The sequence below is a fragment of the Aulostomus chinensis genome, chromosome 2, assembly GCF_037954235.1.
Source record: "Aulostomus chinensis isolate RoL2024-O1b breed Wild chromosome 2, RoL_Achi_v1.0, whole genome shotgun sequence".
Taxonomy (NCBI): Eukaryota; Metazoa; Chordata; class Actinopteri; order Syngnathiformes; family Aulostomidae; genus Aulostomus; species Aulostomus chinensis.
The window spans coordinates 1,502,250-1,518,365 of record NC_141321.1 but is presented as its reverse complement, the minus strand read 5'-3'; the positions used below and the strand labels follow the sequence as shown (position 1 = coordinate 1,518,365).

The 16,116-nt window shown below is 45.1% G+C and overlaps 1 protein-coding gene across 1 annotated transcript in view; it reads right to left on the bottom strand.

The window, feature by feature from the left end:
• vstm2b (V-set and transmembrane domain containing 2B) overlaps nucleotides 1–8,926 on the bottom strand; it is a 28,467-nt gene extending 19,541 nt beyond the window's left edge. The window contains exons 1-4 of the mRNA XM_086222403.1: nucleotides 8,206–8,926; nucleotides 7,386–7,573; nucleotides 6,608–6,637; nucleotides 2,698–3,139 (exon numbers count right to left, since the gene is read on the bottom strand). Of these exons, the coding sequence (XP_086078529.1) occupies nucleotides 2,698–3,139; nucleotides 6,608–6,637; nucleotides 7,386–7,573; nucleotides 8,206–8,278 (733 nt within the window). The 5' untranslated portion in view covers nucleotides 8,279–8,926. The remainder of the gene's footprint in view (nucleotides 1–2,697; nucleotides 3,140–6,607; nucleotides 6,638–7,385; nucleotides 7,574–8,205) is intronic.
• Nucleotides 8,927–16,116: the final 7,190 nt, after the last annotated feature.

Here is a 16,116-nt window from a genome sequence, read left to right as displayed (position 1 = left end):
GTCAGCGCGATGACGTACGGGAGAAAAAAACACAGGCACGCAGCCCTCAAAGCAGGAGTTCATACCCGGGTCTTGTGGAAGCTTGAATGCGCCCTACAATTCTACAATTCTACAATTTCATTTAGCAGATGCTTTTGTCCAAAGCGATGTACAACACAAGCAAGAATTTTGACCTAATTAAGGAAGAGTCCATAGGAAGCACAAAAGTGCTTCAGTTGTGATTTGGTCACAGGTACTGCCATCTAGTGGCAAAAGAAGTGTTGCCCCCCCCCACCCTTTTTTTAAATTTATTTATTTATTTATTTATTTTTTAATATAACAGACATACAACATCACACAACACAGTTAGTGCTACATAATCACTAAGTGCTGGGTCTTGGACCCTCTGACTTATTCTACCCAAAAGAGGAGAAGAGTCAGGTTAAGTGCCTAGGTGATGGGGCCCTAATGCCAAGCAAACACGGGTCCAGAAACCCGCGTTGACACGCGTTTTTCAGTGTGAAAAGTGTATTAAGCTTGGTTTATGCTTCTGCGTCGCGTCATTGAGCATTCAAAGTTCTGCATTGAGGGAACGCTTTGCTCTGCAATTCACCACCAAGCCGCTAGGGGGTGTGGCTGTGTCTTTGTATGGGTTTGGGGGCCTCTTGTCGGATTCCAAGACAAAACTATTTACAACAGAATGTCCAGTGCTTTTCTTTGAACGACTGTTCAATGTATCAAACTGTAAACTTTGAACATGACAACATGACTTCTTGTGGCCATTTTCTGCAAGAGACGCACATATTTGTCGCGGAGGTTCTTCCACCTCTTCCTGCATTCGGCAACCTTCTCTGAACGGACAAATCACAGTCCTTGACGTTCATGTCATGACGCGTCGACGCGACACGTAGTCAGGATTTTTTGGAGGTGCACGTCACGCTACGGCGTAGGGTCCGCGTAGGGGTCTGCGTCGACGGTGTAGGTATGGCATCGATACCACGCAGAAGCATAAACCAGGCTTTACTGTCTCCTGAAGCGTCCAACTACGACTCTAAAAATGTGGCTGACAGGCAGCAGCATGGAGGCACTTTATGGCTCTTGATGTTAGCTTTGAGCTGTCTGATAAATAATAGATAATTATGTTAAATAACTCTGTAAAGATGCATTTGGGGACATTAACGTGTCAGTTAATTGTACTGAATGGAAAAAATAAACCAGCAAAATCATATTTTAAGGCAGCACGGTGGTGCAGTTGTTAGCACTGTCAGCTCACAGCAAGAAGGTTCCAGGTTCGAGCCCTGGCTCGCGCATGGGATCGTGCTGTGTGGAGTTTGATTGTTCTCCCTCTGCCTGTGTGGGTTCTCTCCAGGTACTCTGGGTTCCTCCCACAGTCCAAAGACATCAAGAGAGGACGAGGCTGATTGATACTCTAAATTGACCGTAGGCATGACTGTGAGTGTGAATGGTTGTCTGTCTCTATGTGTTGGTCCTGTGATGGACTGGTGACCTGTCTAGGGAATCCAGACACCCACCACCTGAAGGCTGCTTGGATAGGCTCCAGCCCCCCCTGCCAACCCTTAACAGGATAAGCGGTAGAAAATGGATGGATGAAATCAGATTTTACAGACTAGTCAAAACAATGTTGAACTGTTTATTTTTCTAGTACAATTTTCAGTTAAAAAACCTGTCTGCTGGTAACAGATACTGATAACTGATCAATCCTTAATTTTTAGCTCAGCTTTTGATTTTTTAAATTTTCAACGTAGAGCATCACAGTTCTGTATATGTTGATAAACTCACATTGGGAATCAGCCCTGATTCCTGTGTAAACAAACACACATTTAATCATGATATTAAGGTCAGCAGATTATCATGTTTGTTTATTTGTAAACTGATAAAGTAACTATGGCGACAGGCCGAGGTGTCTGACAGACTGACTGGCTGCTGCTCTCCAACACTACAGCTCCTCTAGACCTCAATGATGGTTAATTATTCAGAAGTACACTTCATCAAACACAACTGGGGCACAGAGGAGAGCGGTGGAGAGGTAGATTAATACCCCCCACACACACTCACACACACTCATTCTTCACTACCATCTCTTATTGCACCATCAGTCAACCTGAGGAAGTACAGAAAGGTGTTGCGTGTCCATGCACAGGTCAAGGAAGTGTTGCCCTGATCGACAGGCTTTGATGTAGGTTTGGCAGCAACACCAATGTTAGAGGAAAATATATTCATGCGCTCATGCACAGTTCCGACAGCAAATATGCTAAATATTAGCTCACCAAAGGAGCTGAGTTTGAGCATAAAAGCTGGGCCAATGAATGAATGTACCTCAATCTGCACCAGCTGCCTCACATGCAGGATGAGAATAAAAAGTTATACATGGCTATCAACAGTCTCTAAGGGTGTAACTGTTCGCAGTGATGCCACCTGATACGATGACGTGAAAAATCAACATGACTGACTGACGGCGGGCGAAGGGGAGGTCACAACACCTCCTAGTGCATCTCAGAATACAACATCTTGCACAACCACACACAGATGAAGTGACATTTATAAAGGTCAACAACAAACAGCACATTTACTCCTGTTTGTGCTGCTAAGACTGATGAACCCCGAGGCCCTCGGCAGGGACAGCAGTGAGGGAGCCCTAGACAGGTGCTGCCCCTCCCCCTGCTGAGGTCACTGTGGCTCTGTTCCAATTCCACTTACCAGCACCGAACTGCTGCCGGAGGGTGGCTGTGCGCGCTGGCAGCGGGGAGGCTGAGGACTTGGCCACTGAGATGGTGGTGGTGGTGGTGGTGAAGGGGTGTAGGCCTGGCTGGGCCTGCTGAGACACTCGATGCTTTCCATGCCCTGACCGTTGACCTCCTGCCGGTCCCTGGTCTGGTCCTGAGGTGCCCCTCCCAGCTCCGCTCCCTCCCAGCACTGCGTTGGTATTCCTCAGAGGCCAGCGGTTCTGGATGTGCGACACAGCCTCCTCGGCCACCATGCCGTCACCTGCAGTGACCTGCAGCATTGCGTGGACCGTAAATTCCTGAGTCTCGTCGGCCCACAGGTCAGACACGCGGCATTCATACACCCCTTCATCTTCCTTCTTCACCTTTGAAAGGCTGAGGCGGTGGGAGATGGCATTGCCCTGAACACGCACCGTCTGGGAGAAAGACGACAAAAGAAAGCCAGTTTGAATGTGTTCATCCATGTGAAAACGTTAGGCTCACGTTTTGTAACTGGAGGTGAAGGAAGGGGCTCGTCAAACCATCACCCCCCGACCCCGAGTTAACTGCTCAACAGACCTTCACGTTACTCTCACAGAGCTCAGCGACCCCAGTAGATGTTAACCACGGGAGGGAACATATTACTGCCACAGCCTGGTGCACAGACTCATGTGGGCATAAAACATGACAGAATAAAAGCAGACAGAAATAAATATCTGCCATCTTCACTCTGTAGATCTGGAACAAGAGCAGCAACGGTTGTTATCAAAAGGAACGATGGCTTCTTATTATCATCCATAGAATAGTCAATCACCGCTGGCTTCCTGAAGCACTTCCTGGGTGTCCTCAGCAAAACGAGAGTTAACCAAAACCTTGAGAAGGCACCAGACTACCTTCCCCTGCTGTTAGTTTGAGGAAAACCTCACACAGTATCATAGATTTTAATAATTAAATAGTTTATCATCATTTTTGAAGAATTATATGTTTTACTTCCTTTTAACCGATTTCTTGCCAATTCTCTGGTGTTTTTTTGTCAGTTGTGACATGCAATAGGGGGCTTGTGGCCGTCTGGCCCTGTGCTGGGTAAACACATCAAGAGACCATTCTTTAGGAAAAAAAGATCAACAAAAATAAATGAAACTAGAGAAGAATTGCACATTAAACAAAAAGACTGCAACCAAACCATTTGGCAGCACAATTTGGAGATAAAACATCTCATTTTAGTCTGATGATGCGATTCCTGTGCGATTTGCAATGTTTGGGGGATTTTTTTAGTTTTACATCACATCAAAATGTTAAGGGCAGCACGGTGGTGCAGTGGTCAACACTGTCACCTCACAGCAAGAAAGTTCCAGGTTCCAGCACAGGCTCTTACTGTGTGGAGTCTGCATGTCCTCCCTGTGTCTGCGTGGGTTCTCTCTGGTACTCCAGCTTCCTCCCACAGTCCAAAGACATGCAAGAGGGGACGAGTTTAATCCAGACTCCAAATTGACCGTAGGTGTGACTGTGACAGCCAGTGGTTGTCTGTCTCTATGTGTTGACCTGTCCAGAGTGAACCCCGCCTCTCACCCAAAGGCTACTGGGATAGGCTCCAGCTCTCCCATAATAACCCTTAACAGGATAAGAGGTAGAAAATGGATGGATGGATGGATGGATGGATGAACAAAAGGTTAAACCCATTAAAGGGATCAGTGGTGATGAAGTCTGTAGAACATGAGGATCAGAGCCACATGAACACAAGAATTCAGCTTATCTATCACAATATATATGCTTCATATTCTCTGACATTGTTGTAAAAATAAAAGTTTCACAGTATAATGTGATATCATGTTCAATCCAACCACTTATAATGTTTAGCATTGTGGTGGGAGGAGCCTATCCCAGCTGTCACCAGGCAAGGGGTGGGGTCACACAATCACATAAAATCACACAACCACTAACACCTGGAGGAACCCAGAGAACCCACATAGATGCAGGGAGAACATGCCAGCTGGACACAGTTGGTGGATCAGAACCCTCTGGCAGGGGGGTGACAGCACTAACAACTGCACCACCCTGCAACCCTAAATATCATCTTAATACATGAAAATTTCCCGTTACATCATGAAACTTGTTTTAACAATCAACTGATCGTGTTGAAACCTGACACTGATCTATTTTTAGGGCCTGAGCCAGAAGGTACTTCTGGCGAAGACCCTATTATGTTTGCTCGGCAGAGCAACACATCAGCAGCACTAAAAACACTAAAAACACACACTAAACAGTGTCCCAGGCCCCCCCAACACCCATGAGGCAACTGGGCCAGACGGCCCGGAGCCAGTTTTCACATACACACCCATTCAAAACCTGGTATTATACTGTTCTTGCTCTCAATGAGTGCGCGCTATATGCGCATAATGCGCATAACGCGCATAATCTAATTTGACCCCCTGAACATGCATGAAATTCGCTGAAATTTGGCACAATCGTTCGGTATGTCTCAACATTCACTAATCAAAAACAAAAACGCCACTAAAGTCTATAGCGCCACCTAGGGAGCCACACAAAAAAAAGATAATTTTTTTAAATTTCGCGCGCTATAACTCCTCACACAAAACTCCCACAAACATGGGACCAACACCGTTGGACTCGTCTCATCAAGACGAACAATTCTTACACTCTGACCCCTCACCTATCTCCAACAGAATGTCCACAAATTGGACAAAACTGTCAAAATCAGGACTTTTTTTACTCCCCGAACAAAATCTATCTCCTCCTAAACCGTAAATGCCAGGGCTTCCAAACTTTCACACATTACTCTCCCAACTGTGCTGATTAAAAGTTCAGTAAGAATAATATACTACGCGCTCGGTTCCCATTTTATAAGCCGTCAAAGTCGGGGAGACACGTTTCACGCTTACAATGGAAGTCAATGGGGAGGCCGTGTCCTCTCATGATACATACTCTCGAACAAATGCTTCTCACGTCTATACCATACATCGCACAGCTTTTAAAAACATATCACTGTATTCCTGACAAAAATCCCTACAAAAATATGGTATTTTGTGTTACTTTCGACCAACGTAGGCCGAGTTATTCAGCTTTTACACACTACATTTCTCTTAATCCTCCACTCTCTCCACTCTAGCACAGATCAAAGAAAGTGCAGCGGGGGAGGGGTTCTTAAAGGGCCAGCTGGCAGCTCTGCTCTCAGCTCTGCTCTCAGCTCTGACAGAGATGGCAGAGATTTGTTTACTGTAGTCATGGAAACCACAATTGGCGCTTCTCTGCCCTCATGTACATACTCTCAAACAAACACTTGTAGCTTCTAAACTAAAACACTCACACCTTCAGAAAACACACCATTGAATTCCTGAGAAAAAACTCTACAAACTGATGTCTTTACATTACACTTTTGACCAACATATGCAGAGTTATGACTGTGTTTATCAGTAAAACTGCCAAATCCTCCTCTGCTCTCCACTCTGACAGAGATGGCAGAGAGCGAGCAGAGAAGGGAGGGGCTCTTAAAGGGCCGGCTCTCAGCTCTGCACTCACACTGTGCAGCGAACTGAGGCTCGTATCTCCTAAACTACAAGGCCTAGGGATTTGCCGATTACACCGTTGGATTGGGGCCGGTGTCAAGGACGCGGCCGTAGGCCGCGCGGGGGCTCAGGCCCTAACAACGCTGCTTGCAGCTTTAATTATTTCTATAGTTTTACAGCAATAAGCGTCCTTGCAAAACAAACCTTAAGAATCACAACAAAATTATATTTGTGAGTATTTATGAATTAATATTTTTGAGGGTTCCATGCACAGAACACGAGAACATCAGGCCTTTCTTTCCATCATATGTCAGCAAGATGGTCTCTGTTAGATGACGTCGACACTCTGGAGTCTGGGCAGACAGGAATCTGGACACTTACACTTATTTTTGTGGCTTCTCTCGGAACAACCTGGAAGAAGAAAGCAGTGTGAATAAATGTAACATTTTTTGTAAATCAATAGAACATCAGCTGCAGTGGCTGTGAAACTTGCATGTTATTAACAATGAAGGAATATTTTTTCTTTAGCTTGGATGAGAAAGTGAATGTCATGAAGCGTGTGATTACATGTCTCAAAGACACCATTGATACCCCCCCATCCCCGCTCTCTTTACCCCCACGGTACGTTTAAATGAGCTTGAAGCAGAGAGGATCTGCAGCAGATGTGATTGTCCCTGACTCCTCACATGACTGAGGGACTGATTCGTCATGCTGAAGGGAAGTAATTCCCGCTGCATCCTGCCACAATATCCTCCTATCATGGTGGTTCTAAGCTGCAGACCTGAGAGGAATGTAATGCTGTTGATAACCAACAAGTGCCCTTTTCTGCAGTCAGAGTGACATCCCCTCATCCTGCACATGCTCTGTTGCTTCAGTCTAACGACAAACAAATGCGGCAGCAGAGGTCAGACACTCACTGTGCCTCCTATCAGGATTTGTACGTAAACTCTGGTGATTGCTACTTTTAAAAAACGGAGCCGAGCTGCAGACTAAAGCTTGTGTCAAGAAACCACTGACGGGTATTCACAGCAGTGGAGTCTCAGATGTACGCCGGTACAGAGGCAGACATGATACTGCTGGCAGATACATGGACCTTTAGCTGTCAGGCGGTGTTGATCCAGATCAACGTTAGTGTCTCCAGCTGTGTGGCTCCCGTTACCTTGGCTCTGAGAGTGGGGGAGCTGATCTGCAGCTCCTGAGGTAGTTCTTTGCCCACATCCTCCTTCAGGTACCACCACTGGATCTCCAAAGACATGGGCGCTGAGCTGATAGCTTTGAAGGCGCAGGGCATCTCCACGTCCTCCCCCTCTCCCACACTTACATCTTTTGGGACCTCAGTAAATGCGGCTTCCATCCAGGGGAGGGAAAAAGGAGGCAAGAAAGCAGAGGCAGAGATTAATGAGATGCATGAGGCTGTTCCCCCACCAGAGCTCAGCCATGCTGGTGTTTACCCCCAGCTGGGAGTTTCAACCAAATCAATATAAAATCAACCAATCAATCAATATCCTGAAAGTGATATTCCAGCCCCTAGTATCATATCACAATTACTGTGATGACAATATACTCTGACCCATGAGTATTAATTCAGTGTTACTGACACAAGAAATTAGATATACTTTAGTGTTCAATGACATCACAAGTGTCAGTGTTAAACATCAGAAAAAAATATTTTGAATTAAATGGTTTCGACTATTATCAGACTAGTCTTTGAGTAGATAATATATACAATATGGCAGTAAAGGTGGTATCCTATTTTAAATATGGTAATAGGACTGTGACCATGTGAGCAACTTCAGGACTTTGATGCTGTGAGATGTTGAACCCGGCAGACAACCGGACTCCACGTGGAATCCAGCTTCTTCTCTCTCGTTTTTTTTTTTTTTTTAATCTTTTCAACGTAATTTCCAAGTGTCCCTCACGTCCTACTCCTGCCTCGTCCCTCCTCCTTCCTCTGGGGGTGGGGGGGGGGGTTAACTTACCATTTGCACAAACCATAAACGATGCACTAAGAATGAAGTAATACAGGAGGCTGTAGAGTCCCATTGTACCCATGTCGTCCCACTCAGCGCGGACATTAGACGCTCCTGTGACCTGGATGTGCTGCGTCCTCTCGAATCTCTAGTCAAATAACTCCAAATATGGGCACAGACGCAGCTTCAGCATCAGCCAGCCAACGAGTTCCATCCGAAGGTGAGCTCCAGCATCCTTCACCCCGCGCAGGAACCACGACAACTGCAATACTTCTGCGTTTATACCCTCAGTGCTCGTTCACTTCCCGTCGTCTGTGAGAAGCAGCCCAACTTTCCGGTCGGCGACAGTAACCTCTTCATCATCACCCGCCAGCTCCCCTGGCGAAGGAACTCTCCCAGGCTGCGCTCCAAGACCCATTACATAACCGCTCCTCGGCGTGAGCGACAGCCTGCACCGCGCCAGCAGCGGCCGGGGACGGGGCGAGGACGGCGGATTCTCCGAAATAAGAATTAGTCCCCGGAGAACTAGAATCTTGGTCGTGTTCCTCACAGCCCTAGTACTGGATCTTCCCCGCGGCTCTGGCTGCGCGTCGCCGTGATCCCTGTGCGCCCTGCCCCCTCTGCGCGTCTCTCTCTCTCTCTCTCTCTCTCTCTCTCTCTCTCTCTCTCTCTCTCTCTCTCTCGTCCAACCATCTCGTCCATCCATCTATCTCTCGCTGTCCTCAAGCAGCAGTGTTTCTCCTCACTTTCATTCCCGGAATCCGCCTGCACATATAAGAGGGAGTCATCAAGATGATCTAAAGAGCCAGTCCCGGAAGCTTCATTCGGATTACATCCCCATCTGAATAAAATTCCTCCTTAAAATCATTTATCCTGTTTATTATTTACTTATTCATTTTACTGGCTACCAGCTCTCAATACACAATATTACTTGTTCCTTAGATTTAATTAAATCGTGGCCAAAAGATACAACTTGTTGAGCGCATAAAATAATACATAAATAAAGGGAACAAGTTTCATTTCACAGCCTTAAAATGTGATTTGTTTCTCTCTCTAAATCCACACAAACTAACAAAGAAACAAACAATAATCTCTCTGTGGTCTCTTTAGAGGGCTGTGTGCAGCTTCATGATGTGGTTTGTGGTGTTTCACAATTTGCCAGATTAGAGTAATTCCACCTGCAATCTCCATCCATCTATTTTCTGTACCACTTATCTGGGAAGATGGGGGGTGGGGGGGGGCTGGAGCCTATGTATGTGGGTATGTATATATTGATATATTTCATGGTTAATATATGGATGTGGGTCAAACAATAAAGCAATCTCAGTAGATGTGCGTGTGTATTGAAGAAACAAACTATTTGTATATGTATGAATGTGTGATTAATCCACAAATGCAAAACCACCTTTCACCTTTTGCAACTTAATTTTAATTTTTTTGTTTCGTCAAGTGCATGTCTGAAACCCTGGAAACCTGAAGAAAAAAAACACTATCTAAGCTACCAAAGAGAGATGCAGCCAGCAAGGTGGAGGAGGATGAATGTACCACCAGGCAAAGGAAAGAGAGATGGTATGAACAGGCAGGTGGTGGAGGACAATGTTGAAGAAGTGCAGGCTGTAAGCAGTGGAATGGTAAACTAATGTTGTCGTAGAGAGGCTCATTTACTGCAGAGGTAAGGAGGTCACACAACATGAGAACACGGTCCACCTCAAACAATACAGGATGCTTAGTTGTAGTTCTGTGTCTGCTCTGGTGAAAGTAACATGAAGGTGATGTAACTCATTAATGTGCACAGTACAATTGCGAACATGGTTCAGTTCTTTCAAAGTAAAATAATGAGCCATTTGTGATGTATTATATTCTAAAATTAATTCACAATAAAGTTATGGCATTAACAGTTTTAATGCAATACATACATCGCACGTTGCAGCTTCCTGACCAATATGAGCCTAGTACTGATTGGAGAGCACAAATATCCCTGATTACAGATACACATGCAACCAATATAGCGAAATTAATGTTTGACTGAAAATACACCCCCTCCATGTTCACTTTGCACCAGTTTAGTTCTGATACAACTATATTAAGATAGAAGGCTAATTTCTTTAACAAATAACTTTATAAAAAGATATGTAGCATTATACCATTTGACAAAAGACCGCAGTAAGCTATTAAAATAAATAAGGCAGAGGCACCAGAGAGTCCAGAGCAGGATACACTAGTTGCACCATTTTAAATTACCATAGGTGCCTTTTTACTGCATTTTAGGAGCTGTCATAAAAGTTTTTTAATGTCTGAAAACGCGTGATGATACGACATATCTTTGATCCCCCCCATATCAGGCTGATAAAGGCTGATATATAAATCAGACCCACATCGCAGGAAAACCCTCCACAGAACAGAAGTCACAAAGTCTGGCAGGAAACTCCAGCATGGGATGTAGGAACTCCTGTAGGAAGTCCTGTCAATCCCATCATGAAAACATTGTTTCATTTAGAGTAAGTGAAATAAAGTTTTCCTCCTCCTGGAACGTCACCTTATCGTTGTGGAGGAGTTTGAGTGCCCTAGTGACCCTAAGAGCAATGCTGTCAGGGGCATTTTGCCCCTGGTAGGGTCACCCAAGGCAGACTGGTCCTAGGCGAAGGGCCAGACAAAGAACGGTTCAACAGACCCCTCAGGGAAGTAAAATTAAGGAATTTGTGTACCCAGCCCAGAGGGGCACCAGGGCCCCGCCCTGGAGCCAGGCCCGGGGTAGGGGGTCGATAGTGAGCACCTGGTGGCTGGGCCTAGCCCGAAAAAGAGACATGAATTTGTCCTCCTGTGGACCCACCATCCATAGGAGGAATCGAAATGGTCCAATGCATTGGGGCTGAGGCGGCAGTCCAAGGCAGGGGCCTTGGCTGTCTGATCCCTAGGCATGGAAGCTGGCTTTTGGGACATGGAATGTCACCTCTCTGGCAGGGAAGGAGCCAAAGCTGCTGGAAGAGGTTGAGCGATACCGGCTAGATATAGGGGGCCTCAGCTCAACACATAGCTGCGGGTACAGAACCCAAGTCCTTGAGAGGGGTTGGACTCTTTCTTTTGCTGGAGTTGTTCCGGGTGATAGGCGGAGGGCCGGGGTGGGCTTTTCGATCACCCCTGGACTCGGGTTTACCCCGGTGGACGAAAGGGTTGCTTCCCTGAACCTTCAGGTCCTGATTGTGGTCTGCACTTATGCGCCGAACACCAGTTCAGAGTACCCACCCTTTTTGGAGTCCTTGGGAAGGGTACTGGATGGTGCCCCGACTGGGGACTCCATTTTCCTACAAGGAGACTTCAACGCTCACGTGGGCAATGACAGCGTGACCTGGAATGGTGTGATTGGGAGGAACGGTAGGCCCGACCTGAACCCGAATGGTGTGCAGTAATTGGACTTCTCTGCAAGTCATAGTTTGTCCATAACTAAAACCATGTTCGAACATAAGGATGCCCACTGGTGCATGTGGCACCAGAACATCCTTGGTCACAGGTGTATGAGCGATTTTATAGTCGTATCATCTGACTTGCGACCGCATGTTCTGGACACTTGGGTGAAGAGAGGAGCTGAGCTGTCAACTGATCACCATCTTGTGGTGAGTTGGCTCAGGTGGCAGGGGAAGACGCCGTGCAGAACCAGCAGGCCCAAACAAGTAGTGAGGGTTTGTTGGGAACGCCTGGCGGAAGAACCTGTCAGACTGATCTTCAACTCCCACCTCCGGCAGAGTATGGACCACACCCTGGGGGCAGTGGGGGACATTGAGTCCGCATGGGCCATGTTCTGCTCTGCCATTGTCAAGGCAGCTGTTGTGAGCTGTGGCCGTAAGGCTGCTGGGGCCGGTCGCGGCGGTAATCCTCAAACCTGCTGGTGGACACCAGAGGTGAGGGGAGCCGTCAGGCTGAAGAAGGAGGCTTACAGGGCATGGCTGGCCTGTGGGTCTCCAGAGGCAGCCGACCGGTACCGGCAGACCAAGCGGTGTGCAGCCATGGCAGTCGCCAAGGCAAAAACTTGGGCGTGGGAGGAGTTCAGTGAGGACATGGAGAGGTACTATCGGTTGGCTCCAAAAAGGTTCTGGCAAACTGTCCGTCGCCTCGGGGGGGTAGGTGGCAGCTTTCCCACACCGTTTACAGTGGGGACGGGAGGCTGACGTCAACTGGGGAGATAATTGGGCGGTGGAAGGAATACTTTCAGGAACTCCTCAATCCCACCAACACATACGCCAGGAGGAAACAGAGTTTGGGGAGTGCTGGGGGGGAGGGGTCGTCCAATCTCCGGGGCAGAAGTCGCCAAGGGAGTTAAGCAACTCCGCGATGGCAGAGCCCTGTTGGTGGATGAGATCCGCCCTGGGTATCTCAAGGCTATGGATGTAGTGGGGCTGTCTTGGTTGACACGTCTCTGCAACATTGTGTGGACATCGGGGGCGGTGCCTTTGGAGTGGCAGACCGGAGTGGTGGTCCCCATCTTTAAGAAACGGGACCAGAGGGTGTGTTCCAACTATCAGGAGATCACACTTCTCAGCCTCCTTGGAAAGGTCTGTGCCAGGGTACTGGAGAGGAGGGTCAGGGCAGTAGTCAAATCTCAGATTGAGGAGGAGCAGTGTTGTTTTTGTCCCGGCCGTGGAACCATGGATCAGCTCTTCACCCTCGCTAGGGCACTGGAGGGGGCATGGGAGTTTGCCAAACCAGTCCACCCTCTGCAGCCTTCCTGGACTGTTGCACCTGAGGTACCTCAGCTTCTTGTGCTTGTACAATGTTAAAAAAAAAAAAGTTAAAAAAAACGGTAATTTTCCGGCAGCTGGGGTGCCCAAAAAAATACCATGAAATAACAGAAAATTACTTTCTCATAAAAATACAGTTTTTTTTTCCATAATTAAAATACAGTTTGTAGTTGTAATTTTTTGCCTTAATTTCAGGTTGTTTTTAACTTTTAATTAGAAACTTTCTCATTTTAAAACAATTAAATTACCTAGAAATATGGTAAGTAAACGTTGCATTACGAATAATAATGCTTAAATTTACAGAAATGTGGTGTTATTCATTGGTTTTAATGACATTTTATGGAAAGAGGTTGTATAATAATTTGTGTTTCATGTAATATAACAGTATATGACACAAAATAATGTGATTCATCTTTCAAAACATGTCAAAAAGACACACACTTGACACCATCTGAACCAAATAAGTTTATCTTGGTCTCAGACCACAGGACATGGTTCCAGTAATCCATGTCCTTAGTCTGCTTGCTTTAGCAAACTGTTTGCGGGCTTTCTTGTGCACCATCTTTAGAAGAGGCTTCCTTCTGGGATGACAGCCATGCAGACCAATTTGATGCAGTGTGCGGCGTATGGTCTGAGCATTGACAGGCTGACCCCTTCATATATATATTTATATATATATATATATATGTATAAAATAATATATAAATAGCAATATAATATAAATAGCCTACAGTGTGCAATGATTCATACTTTCTGTTCCTATAAATTATATTTTCACTGTTTACCTCTGAATTGCTGAAAAGCAATTACACACAGATTATTAATGCTCTGTCATTAAAATCTGTTCTGAATGACAGAATATAATGCTTTCAGGTGGTAGGTTGAGCAAACAGATGAAAAGCATGTAGTTTTTGTGGTTTTATCCTGGTGTTGGCCTCCTTCACTTCCGGTTCCTTTTCTTGGTTTGTTTTATTGTGACAGATATTGAGATTTGTTTGCCAATACAACAGCATTTACTTTCCCTAGAGACCATTGCTGCATTTAAACTGCATTTCATATTAGCAGTTCTAGGCAGCTGACAAATGTTTATTTTCATTAACTACGGTCATTTCAGTCGCCTACACAGAGCAGTCCAAATCATTCATCTTCACATGATGTATGCAGTTTCACTTTCGAGATGGCTCAAATGAAATTAAGTGAAATAGCAGTTAGGTTTTAACCTCAACATTAAGGTTAACATTTGCAGTACTTATACACATGCTGAAGGTATACCAGGAGGTTGAGTGGTTCTGATGGCAGTGGTCATTCAGGAGCAAGAGTCTGCAGGAAATCCTTTTGAAACTCATGACAAGCCATTCATACTCAGACTGCAAATGTTTTCCTGGATTCAAATCAGGTGGTGGTACTGTAACATAACATCCCCCCTACCCACCACCACCAAAAATAAATGTCTGTGTTAATGGGACTGTAAATCTGATCCTAACTTTGATAGGTCTAAACTGATTTACAGTCTGGCTAATAAACTGCCCTTAACAATATGAGCATGCCATGAGTGACACCAGAACATCCAGTCATCAAACAGTGTGCCTGTTTCAGTTCTGAAGCAGAAGCTGCAATAAAGTAGCAGCATATCTATTAGTAAAATTCTTTATTGAAAGCATTTAATTGCAGCTCACTTGGTAGTGCTGATGACCCATAAGCAGAGGCAGTAAGTTCAAGTCCAACTCTTTGCTTTGCAAATTATTCAGCCTCTCAAGCTTTCCCCTTTCTCTATGTCTCTTTAGATTTCCTTTCATAATAAATGTTAATATAATGTGAATAAATGTTACCATCTAGGAAATTACAGTAACTGTTGTTATTTTCAATGAAAACATTAGTCAATTAACAAAGAAATTATAGTAAAATTACAAATTTTTACTATTAATTTCTCAGTAATTTTAAATGATTTTTTTCCTTTTTTTAGAGTTTTAAAGTTGAATTTTACAGTTTATTCCCTTAAATAACAGACAAATATTTGTGAAATCACGATACATTTGTGAATGTAGTTTTAACAATAAATATATGTATTTCTAATGTTTTTTTTGTAAAAAAAACAGAAATATTGTGTGTTTTCACAGTTACAGTGATTTCATGTTATTTGACGTGTAAAATCACAGTCTATTTTTGTAAATTAAATGGTATTTTACAGTACAGAAAAATACAAAAAAAATCTGTAAAATAAACAGAATTTTTTTTTTTTTACAGTGTAGGCCTCCTGGAACTCCTGGCAAGAGCGAGGAAAGTTTCTGCTGCAGGACACTGTAGCACCTGACTGTGCTCCAACATTACACTGACAAAAGGGAGAAGGAAACAACAAAATCTGGAAAAAAGTTTTAATGCTTGAGGTGGTTTTTGACTCATGGGAAAAAAGAGTTAATGGATAAACTGGGAGATGGAAACTAAGTTCTGACGTAGTGAACATTAAACGGCTGTTTCTGCTGACGGCGTTGTGACAGTTTGACATCATGCCTTGTAGATCGGTGGCAGAAACGTGCACACCAATGAGGCGACCCAAACATTCCTCAAGCTCATCTATGAAAACATAAGCATAACGAGCAAACATAATAGGGTCTTCGCCCCCAAGTACCTCCGGGCTCAGGCCCTAATAATGTGTACATTGATGTGGTGATGACTTGTCTTTTTTCTTAGTTGTAGTTTTAACTCAGGCGGCATGGTGGTGCAGTGGTCAGCACTGTCGCCTCAGCAAGAAGGTTCTGGTTTCAAGCACTGGCTCGGGCACGGGGTCTTTCTGTGTGGAGTTTGCCTGTTCTCCTTTGCCTGCGTCTGTTCTCTCCAGGTACTCCGGCTTCCTCCCAGAGTCCAAAGAAATCAAGAGGGGACGAGGTTAATCCATGCTCTTAATTGACCGTAGGCGTGGTTGTGAGTGTGAATGGTTGTCTGTCTATATGTGTTGGCCTTGCGATGGACTGGCAACACATCCAAGGTGAACCTCTTGCTCAAAGCTGCTGGGATAGGCTCCAGCACCCCTCTCTCTCTCTCCTATTTCATCACACCCATGTAGGGTACGTTGCTTTTCAGCCATCTTCCAGCAATACAATCGCTTGATGGAAGAGCACCTCATCATCTTTTTTTGTTTTCTCCTATATTGTTGTGAAAGCTGTGAATCCGCCCCACACATACACACACA